Source organism: Onychostruthus taczanowskii, unplaced genomic scaffold, assembly GCF_017590055.1.
Source record: "Onychostruthus taczanowskii isolate IOZ18803 unplaced genomic scaffold, ASM1759005v1 scaffold87, whole genome shotgun sequence".
NCBI lineage: Eukaryota > Metazoa > Chordata > Aves > Passeriformes > Passeridae > Onychostruthus > Onychostruthus taczanowskii.
The window spans coordinates 3,134,868-3,148,401 of NW_024506662.1; the positions used below are offsets into that span (position 1 = coordinate 3,134,868).

General features: G+C 46.2%; 1 protein-coding gene across 1 annotated transcript in view; it reads left to right on the forward strand.

The window, feature by feature from the left end:
- The window catches only part of LOC121346947 (calpain-13-like), a 46,608-nt gene that overhangs the window by 17,038 nt on the left and 16,036 nt on the right, over positions 1-13,534 (forward strand). The window contains exons 5-13 of the mRNA XM_041425142.1: positions 391-524; positions 2,384-2,558; positions 2,747-2,748; positions 3,487-3,553; positions 5,267-5,352; positions 6,692-6,766; positions 8,225-8,394; positions 10,098-10,243; positions 13,315-13,475. Coding sequence (XP_041281076.1) covers positions 391-524; positions 2,384-2,558; positions 2,747-2,748; positions 3,487-3,553; positions 5,267-5,352; positions 6,692-6,766; positions 8,225-8,394; positions 10,098-10,243; positions 13,315-13,475 — 1,016 coding nt within the window. The remainder of the gene's footprint in view (positions 1-390; positions 525-2,383; positions 2,559-2,746; positions 2,749-3,486; positions 3,554-5,266; positions 5,353-6,691; positions 6,767-8,224; positions 8,395-10,097; positions 10,244-13,314; positions 13,476-13,534) is intronic.

Here is a 13,534-nt window from a genome sequence, read left to right on the forward strand (position 1 = left end):
GCGCTGTGGGGAAAAAATCCAAGTGTGGCTGAGGAGTGAGCCTCATGGAATGCTGATTATTCTTCATCTTCTTGAAATCTTACTATTGCCCAAGAACATTAGCATACTCCCCGTGTTGGACCTCTCCTCCCACTGATTGCAGGACTGGTTATACTCCCCAAGGACTTTCCCTGCCACTGGGAAATCCAGCCAGCTGGTGGCTTGTTTAACAATGGGGACCATTAGCCTGGGGCAGTTCAGGGAGAACTTGCACATATCCATGCTTTAGATTAATTCCTGTGCTAGTTCAGGAGGATTTTTCTTTCCATTGACATTAGTACTTAAAAGAGTCTTGTTATTTTATTTTCTCTCTCTCTTTTTAAAATATATTTTTATTTTATTTATTTCCAGTTCTGGCAATATGGAGAATGGGTGGATGTAGTGATAGATGACCGGCTGCCATTCCTAAATGGAAGATACCTCTCTGTACACCCCCGAACTTCAAATGAATTCTGGCCATCCTTGCTGGAAAAAGCATATGCCAAGTAAATACACCTGGTCTGTTCTTCCACCCAGTGCTGAATGCTTTCTGTGGGTGGTTTCACCCTCTGCCTTGAGAAAAGCACACAGGAAGGAGTCCAGGCTGACAGATGCCTCTGTGGTTCTCTGCTTATGTTGGCTGCAGCACACATGGGGCCAGCATAAACTGGAGATGTTGGCCTTGGGTTAGACCTAACTCTGCCCAGCCCTAAAGGCAGCCTAAATCCACCCAGTTCAGCTCTGGGATGTTAATGCCTGAGAAGCAAAATGATCAGGGCAATGGTGACACAAAGGGGCCTGGAATGTCCTCCTGCTTTCAGGGAAACTTCTTTGTCTCTGTTTTCCTTTCTGTGCTGTCCTCTGTTTAAGACTGCAGAGTCCAAGCACGGATTACCTGTGTTTACAGTCACTAATCAGAGATCATGTGGGTGTTTGGAGCAGGCAATGAGAGGAAGCATGACTGAAGAACGTGCCCAGGCACAACACACACACTCCTAGGACTCTCTCATCAGCTCTCACTTCACAGGGAGCTCTGACTCTCAGCTGAGGTCCCCAGAGTATGCAGGGTAAATAATGCCTAATAAAGAGATAACTTTTTTTTTTTAATCCTCTGGAGAGAGAATGGATCAGATTGTGGTCCCTTAGCATTTGCCCATTTCTCACTATTAAAAATGCTGAAGAAAAAGTCCTGTGTTAGGGGTGGTATGAAGGGCTGGACCTTGGTACCTGAGGCTGGTGTAGCTTTTGCACTGCACTGTGAAGAGGAGATGAAGAAAAGAGATAATAATTTTGGCAGATTTGGTCAGGAATAACCAAATGTTAAAGCAGCATGAGAGCGACTCAGGAAGAGGATGCATTTTGCCCTGAGATATCTCAGAAAAGTTGACTCAGGATTCAGTATCAATTTGCTGCATAAGATTTTAATTACAATGCATACCAAACCTCTATTAAATTAAAGTTGCAAGCAATGCTGTTTATGAGATTCCCATTGGAGAAGTTATTCCCCAATGCCCAAGACAAATTCTTTTCATCAGTGTAGGACAAGGACAACTCTTCAAAATACAATTAGCTGCAGACTTCATTTGATTACATTCATTAAATACAGTGTGTATGGTGGGGTTTAACAGCATGCTCTACCTGCTCTAACTACAGCATGTTCCAGCTTATTTGCTGTCTCAATAAAAACCACACGATAAAAACAACAAGGACTGTGTTGGCAATATTAAATTATTATCCTATTATTGTGCTCTAGCAGAGTGAACTGGGAACAGTGCTGAGAACTCATTTCTGCCTTGCCCTGGAAGCATGGGTAAATACCTTCACCTCTCTTTTCCTTTTTCTCATTTGCAAAAAGAATACTGGCCATTTTTGTGAAGAGTCCTGTACAAGTAGGATGTAGAAACTAACAGTTCAGCTCCATTTGACCTGAAACATCCATTTGAACTAGTCATCCTTGGCTCCCTTCCTGCTCAGAAAAAAAGAAACTGGATGCCTCAAGATGAGATGCAGCTCATCTCCCAAAAATACCTGTGTTGGCATGAGATGCACTTATTATATTCCACTGTCTGTGAATGGCTCTGGACTGCTGCCTCAGATGGGGATGAAGGTGTAGAAAAAGCTCCCCCTTTGTCTCCTTCCTTCCACAGGGCACGTGTTGTGTCTGGCCAAGTATTTCAGTCACGTTTCCTTTCATTACCTGGCCACAATGTCTGCACACCCTGGGCTCCCCTGTGCTCACCACCTCGATGCACACGTTCATTTTTAAAGCAAGCACTGTGTATTGTTTATGAAAACAGTGTAAGGACTAATTAACTTCTCTCTCTTTTTTTCATTTTTTTTAATATATTTTAACATTTTTCCATAGGCTGCAGGGCTCCTACCAGAACTTGAATGGAGGCTACCTTTCAGATGCTTTAGTAGACTTCACAGGTGGAGTCCAGGTGCAGTTTTCATTGAAAGATCCACCTCCTGATCTGGAGGAGATCCTGAAAGCAGCTGACAAATCTCGGTGTCTCATGGGGTGCAGCACCTCAACCCAGGTGAGTCACAGGGCTGGTCACTTGCCTCTCTTGGCTCACTGGGTTTGCACAAAGGCTGCTCTTTGGAGGGGAAAAGGAAACCCATAATCACTCTGTAAAATAGTTACAGTTTATGGATGCCCCAAGGCATCTTGGCAGCAGAAAGTAGATAAGATTATTTGGTAAGGACTGTAAAGGCATTTGGGCAGATGTAGATGGATTGCTCAGTCCCAGAGAGGGCTGTAGCTTCTCTCCTGGCTAATTCCACTGCAGTAGAGTGGTGTCCTCTTCCAGCTGGCCTGATTTTGGCTTCCTAACTTTGTGATCAACTCTGGCAAGGCCAAAACACACCTCTCTTCTGTGAAAGGATTCAATTCTCTGACTGTGGCTTGCAGCCTTACTGGTATTAATGCCGGGCAGTTGCAAAAGGCTTTGTGATATTCAGCAAGCACCTTTGATGAAATGTCTCTGAGGCTTCCCCTACAGCATGTGACATGTGACAGTGAAGTGTGTGACACTGCTCCTGCAGTGCCTGCTTCCTCAGGATAGGAAGCTTGGCTGCTGCAAACAAGGCAAGGACTGTTCTCTCAGCTCAGGTGGCTGACCTGGCTGTGAGGGGCAGGGAAATTCTGAATTCCCCAGTGTGACTGCAAGTCACCCAGTCCAGGTCGTTCCGCAGCTGCAGCAGCTTTCACCGTGGAAGGACTTGCAAAGAAGTGTAGATCTGTACATCTACAGATCTACACTTTGCAATTTTGCTAAATTTCCTGGCTCACTTGTGGCTGCAGTGGGAACAGCCACATTCCTGTGGAGTGTCTCTGAGGAGTTGCTGTGGTCAGACCCGAGGCTTTGTTTAGTGCCGTGGCAATGACAGTCCTGGGAGCTGGTGGCTGTGTCTTTGTGGGGTGGCAGGAGCTAAAAGCTGTGCTTTCTCCCTTCTGCAGTCAAGGAGGAACATAGAGCTGAGGAATGGCATTGTACAGGGCCATGCCTACACCGTCACAGGAGCTGTGAAGGTAAGGTCAGGGACTTGTTCCTGCCTGCACATCTTGTACTGATGATCCACTACAGTGCTCTGTTCCAGTCAGAGAGATGTGAATTCGCTCCACACTCAGGGGGGATTGTTGAAAGTACATGGTTCAAATTCCAAGAGATGGAAAGACTCTGGCGCATCAAAAAGAGGGGGGATATCCCAATCCATGTTGTTTTCTAATGGAAAATGCAACTGAAGTTTACTTTTGTTTTGGGACACTTCAGCAGTGCATCCCAAATACAATACAACACCAGTGTGTCAAATACAACATTTCTGGAGATTTTTGTTCCATGCTGACTTTTTTAAAATGTTATTTTGTGTTTCAAATGCAAGTAGAAGCACTGGCTGAAATTGTGGGATTTGTCATATGATGCAAATCTACATTTGTTCAACTCAATCACAAGCTGCCAAAAATCACTGTGTGAAAAGTAAATCGCTGGTTCAAGAACAGCATTTCTCCATCTTTTAAAGCTGCTGTACTCATGCAGAACTGCTCCTGGCTGAATATTAATATTGGTGATCTGAGAGCCAATTTATCACATGGATCAAAAGAAATTAAGGATTTTTTACAGCCAGGAGTCAGAACATGGCTTAGCCCAGTAAGCTGTAGTGCACACAGGGAGAGTTAACAGTGAAGAAAGAAACCAGACAATAGCTATGCTGTCAAGCAAGACAGCTACAAAACCTTTGAATCTTGGAACCAAAAGTGCCTTGGAAAGGGGATGTTGCTTTCCCTAAGCTACTTTCTCCCTTATCCCCCTCTCTGTGTTGGTTTTCTCATGCCATGGCATGCTTGCTGCCATCGTCACAGCCAGCATGCTATTTTTTGGAGGCAAGGGGCTACAAAATGGAAAGAAGGGGGTTGCCAAGCTCCAGAGAAGGCCCCAGCTCTCTCTTTGCAGGGCAGGGGCAGAAGGGTGCCTGATTCTGCTGGAGGAGAAGCAGGCTGTTCCAGCCTCCTGCTGCTCCTGGTGTGTGAGAGAGGAGAAACAGTCTTTGCCCCACTTAATGAAGCGCCAAGACATCCAAGGGGTTGTCCTGAGGGGGAATGATTACAGGCTGGGCCTTTGCCTGGGAAGAGGCTGCCATGGTATTGTTTCCAACACTGCCTGTGTGCATCAGGAGAGCCAGAAAACAAAGGTTTGCTTCTCCTTTCCACTTCCACCATTTTGGCTTCACTGGCAAAAGTTAATAGCTTCTGACTTAGATCAGTAGCAGCAAAAGGAGGAAAGCACCAGAAACCCCAGGTGCTGCAAACCACAGCGGTGTAGATGCAGCCCCACAGGTTCTGCTCGTCACCCGTGCCCTGTGCTCACCGTTGCCTTTCACTCCAGGCAGTCTGCTGACCTCATTCCTCAAAGTCCCTGCCTTTGCTGACTCACAGCATCAGATGTGCAGAATTAGGCACTGGAGTTTCCCAAGGCTGTTGGATTCATGCAGTGTGACAGGAATGCTGCTGCCTCTCTCTGTGTCAGCTATTCAGCATCCTCAGGAAAGCAAAATGGGCGCGGTTTTCTCTCACACATCATTCCTTTGCAGTGTAGCAGAAGGCACTGATTTTTCACTGCTGGGAAAATGAGATCAGAGGTTAAATCTGGTCTCTAAGGTGTAGAGGAAGTTCCATTTTATTACACTTCACTGAATATCACAATTGTGAAAAACTATGACTAAGTTTGTTTTTCTTTCCTCTTTACAGATCCCCTACAAGAATGGCTGGAAACATATCATCAGGATCTGGAATCCATGGGGCCATGGGGAGTGGAAGGGGCCCTGGAGTGATAAGTAGGGTCTTAAAGCTTTAATGTCATAGTGAATCAATCTTTTATAAGAACCTCTGTCCTGCACCCATTTTAACAAAATAGATATTTCCAAATCAGTTAATTATGAGCATTATTTCCATCTGCATAGCAACTGCCTGCAGAAAGACAATCCAGGGGAAACTAATGCAGCCTTGCTATGCTCAGGTGTCCCTTCTTGTCTGTGTCTATGCATTTTACCCAGTGCATAATTGTACAGAAGTCATGGATGAAAGAGCTCTTATTTCCTGGAGTAAGCTCTGACCACGTCCTCAGATGCTGGCTGGCTGCTTCTATTGAATTCTCCTGCAGAAATCACACATCCACCTTCCTCTTCTTTCTTCTGCTCCCATGAGTCTGACTCTGGGAAGAGGATGGTTAGACGAGTCCATGGAGCAGGGCAGCATTGAACACAGAGGGACAGAAAGGGTCCTTGGTTATTCCAGAGGCAAAGTGCCAGGGAACGGCTTGAACTAATCTTTTGGATCCTTCATGCAGCTTTGGACCACTTGGCTGCCTGTGTGGATAATCTAACATCTCTTTCCTAAAGAAAGGAATGATATAGGCTGCAACAGTGTTTTGTAAATAAATAGATCTTAGTTTTCCTTTTGGAATTGCATCAGTGTTTCCATGATTAGAGAGATGTTCTTGTGTCGCTCTTGGGTTGTTTAATAGCGTCCCACCCCTCCCTGTTGCTAGGACCACACACAGGCACTCTGCTGAGAAAAGTCAGGCTGGAGTGTTGCATCTGGAAGGGTTGTGGGTTGTGTGGACATGTCTAGGGCTGGGATAACAGCTCTCTGCTCAGGCAGCATCCTCCCATCATTTTGGAAGGGTGGACTACAACCCTAAGTGTAATTGAAATGTCAGCAGCACATTCGCAGGTAAGCTGCACAGATCAATAAATTATTGATTCACGTGCTGTTTATTTGTCTTAAACTCTGCAGAAAGTACAATTATCACTTAATTATAAACATGCTGCTTGGAAACAACACATTTGACTGGGTAATGTGCTCTCCACATGTCAGTGGAATATCACTGCTTCAGAGTGCTGTGGCTTGGTGCCTCACTCACCTCTCCAGCACGGGGACAGGTGACCAGGATAGTGGGAAGGATTCCCCACCCCAGGCTGGGCAGCTCAGGCACAGCAAAGCACAGAGTTTCATTTGTTGGCCTTGGCTATGAAGGTATCACCCACAGTCCTGTTTCCAATGTGCAGTTTGTTCACCCCTCCTGATCCCTCGTGGCCTGACAGGCTGCTTAGAGGAATAAGCCAAAGATGAAAAAATGTGCCACACATCTTTTTGATTTGTTCTTTTTTGCAGCTCTCCTCAGTGGGACCGTGTTGAGCCTAAATACAGAGAAGCCCTCCTCAGAAATAAGGATGATGGAGAATTCTGGTATTTCCCTATTGATCCTTTGTCTACTGGGTTTTCTATTTGCCTTCATTATGGGAAAAGCAATTTTGGCAGTTCTCTGTTCTTGGTGGTGGCTCAAGGCACCCTGTGTTAGCTGTGTGCAAACAGCGAATTGGAGATTGTCCTGACTCTGTGGTGTCAGTGGAAACAAGACCTGAAAAAATAGAATTGGCCAAGATTAAGCAACAGGCTGATGAAAAAAAGAAAAGAAAAAAAAAAAAAAAAGAAACAAGACCTGGAAAAATAGAATTGGCCAAGATTAAGCGACAGGCTGATGAAAAAAAGAAAAAAAAAAAAAAAAAGAAAAGTGAGAGAAGTAAAAACCCAGCCCTCTGAGACCTGGTCATTTTGTCACACCACCTCTCCTCATAAAGTGTGTAGTTTGAACCTTGGACTGACATATGCCTGAAGAGGACAGCTGGCTAAGCAGGTCACTGAGCTTGTGCACTTGACTGCTCTGCAGGTGCTTGTGGTTTTTCACTGCCTCTGATTGCCCCCAGATACAGCTTAGCCATGCGTGGTCTGTCCCCCAGAAAAACTGATTATTCAGAAAGTGCACAGCTGCCCTGTGGGCTCTGAGGAAAGCAGGGCAGCAGCGGGTGGGTCTGACACACACACGTGAGGCTTGAGTGAAGCACGAGCGTGGGAGAGGACACTGGAGGTGCAAGGGCAAGGGACAGTGGCAGAGGTGTGCTGGAGATGGCAGGGCTCCAGCAAGATACCCCTGAACGTGCCCTGTGGTTTACCCTGGGCCATTAGGGGCTGTTAGGGCAGCCCAAAATGCATTGAGAGCTGAGCTCTTCTACAAGGCAGCAGCCAGCAGAGCTCTCAGCAATCTTTTTTGAAGACATGGGGTGAATGTGGATACCTAACTGGTGTCTCCATAGAATCACAGAGTGGGTCAGGCACCACAGCAGGTCACCTGGTCCAGCCTCCTGCCCAAGCAGGGTCATCCCAGAGCACGTGGCACAGGATTGTGATAAGATGGTTGTGGAATACTCCGGTGAGGGAGACTCCACGCCCTCCCTGGGCAACGTGTTCCAGTGTGTGGTCAGTTGCACAGTAAAGAAATTCTTCCTCATAATCAGGTGGAACTTCCTGTGGTTCAGTTTCTGCCCATTCCCTCTTGTCCTACTGCTTGGTCCAGCCTCTGACACCCTTCCTTCAGGTACCGACACTGATGAGGTTCCCTCTCAAGGCTGAACAGGCCCAGCTCCCTCAGAAGGGAGAAGCTCCAGGCCCTTGATCATCTTTGCAGCCCTCCACTGGACCTGCTCCAGCAGCTCCACACCTCTCTTGTACTGAGGAGCCCAGAACAGGACACAGCACTCCAGATGAGCCTCACCAGGGCTGGGCAGAGGGCCAGGATTCCCTCCCTGACCTGCTGGCAATGTCCTTCTGTCTTAAACTGAACGATGAGGTCTCCCTCCTTCTCTGCAGGATGTCCTGTAAGAACTTCCAGGAGCAGTTTTCATGGCTGTACATATGTAACAACACCCCAACATTCCTGGACTTTGGAGATGAGCACCGCACAACAACGTGGTCCCTGAACAGCTACACCAACCTGTGGAGCCCGGGCCTTCCCACCAGGAGGAGCCGCTATTCCCAGGGTAATGGATGCTCACTGCGCTCTCCTGGCTGTCTCTTCCCCTCCACTGGTGTGAAACATTCACTCTGAGCTCCGAATTGCACAAGTATTGATTGCCAGGTGTTAATGCCTGCCTTTTCCCAGTGCAGCACTCGTCAGCTAAAGAGGCAGAAACAAAGCAACAGCGCTGGCTGCTGAGTTAAATGGGAGACTCGTGATTTAGGAACCCTGGACTCCTTAAGTCAAAATGAGCTTGTATATCTTCTTTCAGCCACTTGCAGTAGGTGTTACTGGGCACCTCATCAGAAAGTCTGGTCTGGCAAATAGGCTGTTGATTTTAAAGAGCAAAAAGTACTCTGAAAGGGAATGGATATGGAATGAAAAAATTGTGCTACAAAGCTCTACTTTTTAAGGTAAAAAGGTCTTCCTCATCTGATAAGACCAGTGGTTTTACTGCCTGTGCAAGAACTCTTCTGGCATTGTAAGCTCCAATCAGTAGTAGTATATTTTTACATTTTTATCTTATCTCATCTCACTTTTTTTTTTAAAGCTGCATCAGTGTTTGGGCTTTGTGTTTTTAATCTAGGATGGTAGTATCTGATCAGTGAAGAGGCTTCTTTTTTTTCCTCAAAGGGCACTCCTTGACTTAGCAGCAACCAGGTTTTGGCTGACAGTTTTCAGGCTCCTGCTCCTGACCTGATCGCCAGGTCTCAAGGTGTGATAACAAAGCAGTGCCTGTGCTGCTGCACATCACAGTCACTGGGACTGAGCAGGGAGGTGCAGGGGCAAGGGTCTTGTAGGCAAGGGGCTAGAAAATGGAAAAATGGGGGTTGCCAAGCTCCAGAGAAAGCCCTGAACTGAAAGTGTGCAGGCAAAGCCATTTTCCTTGGAGCTGTATTTCCCAACAGCCCTCTAGTAAAGGCCTTGTCCAAGTACAATGATTCAAATTTGCAACTTTCAAGGTCACCCAAAACAGGGATCTGGCTCTAAATCTACTCTGCTGCCATCTCAGTCCTTCTTTCCCCACTTAGGGTAGTTCATTGCTTTTTTTTTTTTTTTTTTAACCAGGAATGCTATCTTGTAGGCAAGGGGCTAGAAAATGAAAAAATGGGGGTTGCCAAACTGGTGCTCGACATTCTGTCTGTCCATCTGCCATCTCAGTCCTTCTTTCCCCACTTAGGGTAGTTCATTGCTTTTTTTTTTTTTTTTTTAACCAGGAATGCTTCCTGTTAACCAAAGCCAAGAAGCAGCTATTTCCCTCTGGTGCTCGACATTCTGTCTGTCCATCACAAGCATTAGCAGCAGGGAAGAAGAGGATAGCTTTGCTCCATTTTGTCCTTTTCTATGTGTTTATCACCTCAAAGCCACAGTCCTTTTCAGCTCAGCCTCTGGGTCAGGTGCCTGATTAAGAGCCACTGCTTTTCTGCTGCTGGGAAAGTGTGCCACATTGCCGTGTAGGTGAAGCAGGTGTAGGGGGGTTGAGAAATCCACACGACTTCTGTGACTCTGCCAGAGATTTCTAAAATGATAAATGTGCAATTAGTTTACCTCCAGATGCCTCAGTTCCTAGTGCTAGTGTGGAGACCACGGTGCTCTGTTGTAATGAAAGGATCTTGGAGCAATGACTGCCTGCTCCTCTGGGTCAACACAAGCAAGATCTCACACAACAGGCTACTGCTGGACACCTCTGAGCCTACTGTTAACCTATTAACACTTTCTCAGCAGGTGCAGCTTCAACAAACCCTCAGTATTTTTTCAAAGTGCTTGATCACAACCCGAAAGCCTGTAATGTAGCAATTTCACTCATGCAAAAACACGCTGAGCATGTGCAGGATGAAAAAAACCTGAGGATTGGCTTTTTCATCACCACGGTAAGCATAGTCGGACATCATGTGGGCACTGTTGTTTTCTGGGTGGTTTATTTTACCTGTATGGGGGAATGCAAGACTGCATTGCTTTTTGGCCTGTTAAAAAGGCCAAAAAGGCCAAAGGTCAGTATGTGGTGTGAATTTCTGGGTGCCTTCTATTGTAGAAACTCAGAGTAAAAATAGAGTTAAGCAGACTTTCTTTTATTCATGTCTTAAGAAAAAGGTGGCACTTTTAGTTCTGTAGCATCCCAGAATAGCCCTGGGAGACTGAGGGAGTCCCTGTGTTAGGAGATGTGCCAGGGCAATGTCCTTTGTGCCAGCAGTGCTGGTGACATGCCATGCTGGCTGGGCACAAGGCATCACAGCCAGCACTAGCCACAGCCCTCGAGCAGCACTCCAGGTATAGCAGGGAAGCAGATTGTCTCTTGTTCCCCAAAGTGGACCTGTCTCACTCATCCTCCTGTTTTCTATCTGAAAAGTTGTGTAGAAACATTTACAAAACACATGAAAGCCTTAGCTCGAGACCGAGCCAGGGGAAATCCACTCAGACACCCGCGACCTCCACTACAATTTCTCCGGGTTTTTTTCTTGGTGACTGTCCAGAGAGGTGCCTTCTCAAGCTGTTCTCAGAGCACTACCAGGCCTACTGAAAGCACAGTATGGATGGATGCTAGCCTTTCCCAAAGTATTTTTGTTGTTGGCTGATGACTGTGGGAGGCTATTGTTCCAAACCCAAAGGCTAAAAAGGAAGCAGGGGTTGCTATAACCCTAATTTCTCCTCATTCTCCTCATTACTGGAGAGGTTTGCCCCCGTCCCAGACTTTAAATAATTGATGCCATAAGTTTAACAGCTCCTCATAAAGGAAGAGCATGGCTTTGTAGCTCGTAAAAAAAAAATGTGTCTGAGAAATAAAAGATGTCATTAAAAAGGCATCCCTCCAGCAAGTGGAGCTCACAATCCCTGTGGGAGGATATCCTCTGTCCTGTGCAGGTATCAAGCCTGCAGCACTCCATTGGGCCAGCTGTGCCACTCAGAAAGAGCTGCTGCTCCTGGTGAAAGGGGAATTGCTCCTTCCAGCATCCCCAAAAGTCACCAGCCATGGAGGTCTCTGTGTGCTCTTGCATGATACACATCCACCGTGATCAGTTACCCATTTGAACAGGCGTGGCCTTCACTGAGAGGTGATGATATAGGTCTTGGTTCCCTCCAAAAAGGGGTTATTTAATCAGGAAGCAGACTAGGAAATGGATTTTCTCTATTCTTGCTTTATATTTAAAATTTTTCTTCCCCTCCAGTTGATGCTCAGGTGTATTTTCTCTCTCCTGTATGAGATGGATCAAGGATGGATGAACCTCAATGAATTTGTCAAGTCTAGATGGCATGGCCTCTGTGGACTGCGAGCCTCAGGCTCCCTTTGGGCTCAGGTCACTTGGGTTTCTGGCCTTATGAGTGACCTCCTACACAGGAGCTGGAGGGCAGGGCCAGAACAGAGCATTGCTGCAGGCACCAGGATCACTCTGGAGCACCTGGGCAGCAGGGAGGGCAAGGGAGCAGTGAGGCTGCTCTGTCACACCAGAGCTTTTATCAATATAATGATATTGGTGCACATTCATACAGAGGGTTATACAGAAAACATTCCCTCATGGACACACATGAAGTATTTTAATGTGAGAGCTGCCCTACCAGCTCCTCACAGCCAGCCTGGTGTTCCTGTCCTGGTAGAGCAAAAGCCAAGCCCAGGAGCCAAAACCAGACTGGGTGTGAGCGCCATTCCCTCGGTTTATTTCCCAGTGTTCAGCCTCAGTGCCTTAGAGCAGTCAGAAGACCTTTAGGTAAAAGTTTTCAAGGGGTTTCTTTGCACAAGGAGGGTGCAGTTGGCAAGATTCATGTGGCTTCACTCTTCCTCCCAGGTCTGCTTTCTCTGCTGTGATTCATGAGCAGCACCATCCGTTGTTCAGTACCTTTTGAGATGCATCAAATTGTTGCTGTGAAGTAAAAGGAGCATTATCCCTTGGCAGGATGAGGGGAGAATGCAGTGCAGGCAGGGATGCAAAGCAGAATGGACGTATCTGATAGCTCTAGGAAGCCTTTGATTAAATATAGACGTGGAACACTAATACATGGCTGTGAGGGAAGTTTAATGTTGTGTGATAGCGCTGAGAAATGTATAGAGGCTGATTCTTATCTCACACCAGTTTTGATTCCATTGAGATATTAATCTGCTTCTGCTTTTTTTACCAGAAGGAATGTGGAATAAGGCTCAGAAGTGGGGGGAAAAAAGTATTACACCATTTATTTCTTTGCAGCACTGCCCATTTCTATCTGCTCAAGATCTGACCCATAATACTTGGCAGTCTGTGTACCTCCCAGCCCTCTGTAACAGTAGTCATCCTCTTTTTTTTTTCCCCCCTTCCAAAATAGCAGTTTTATGTTATTGTCTCCCAAAGGCATGGCTCATAAATAACTCTGCCACGCTGCATAACCATTCTAAATGGAATTTATACACGCTGATATATTTTGGGGAATATGTTAAGGAAGGGTTTTTTATTATGCTATCTTTACATGTCATCATAGTAAATAGCTGTTGCATTATATTTGTTTCATCTCAGCAAAAAAAATACTGGAATAACAGATGAAAGATCAGAATACTGAGTTTTCTTGTGACACTTGCTAGTTTGGATTGGGATTCTTGAAGCATTGTCATCTGGGTGACATACTTAGAGGGCTCTCCGACCTCTTTGAGTCTCAGAAGATCTCAGGCAAATTTTTAGTAATAGCATTCATCCTTGATTCCTCCGTGAACTCTGCTTAATGTTAATTGAAGCTCTCCTCAAATCTCCTTAAGTTCATTTTGGCTTCTGTTTCTTTCAGTTTCTCCACCTTTGACCAGCTTTGATATGTCCTTGGGAAAAGCCTGTCCCCTGGCTGGGCTCTTCAGGCCACAGGGGAGGTGGAGACCTGACAGATGCAGTGTGTGTTCAGAGAGGTGTGGGGATGGCAGGCTGCTGGGACTGTGCTGTCTGATTTACTTTGGCTCCTAACAGGAAGACAGCCATCTGTATTTTTCTTTCAGGAGAACTCCAGAGTTCTGAAGCAAACCTTTCTCCAGACTCGAGATGTGACCAGCTACTTGATCCTGAGCCCAGGAACCTACGCCGTTGTTCCTGCTGCAGCAGAGGACCAGGAATTTGAATTTCTCTTACGAATTTTCATAAAGAATCAAGACTACCATGAGTAAGATGATACACACTCTTAAAGGCCCCAGACTCAGTGTGCCAGGAATTAACTATTTG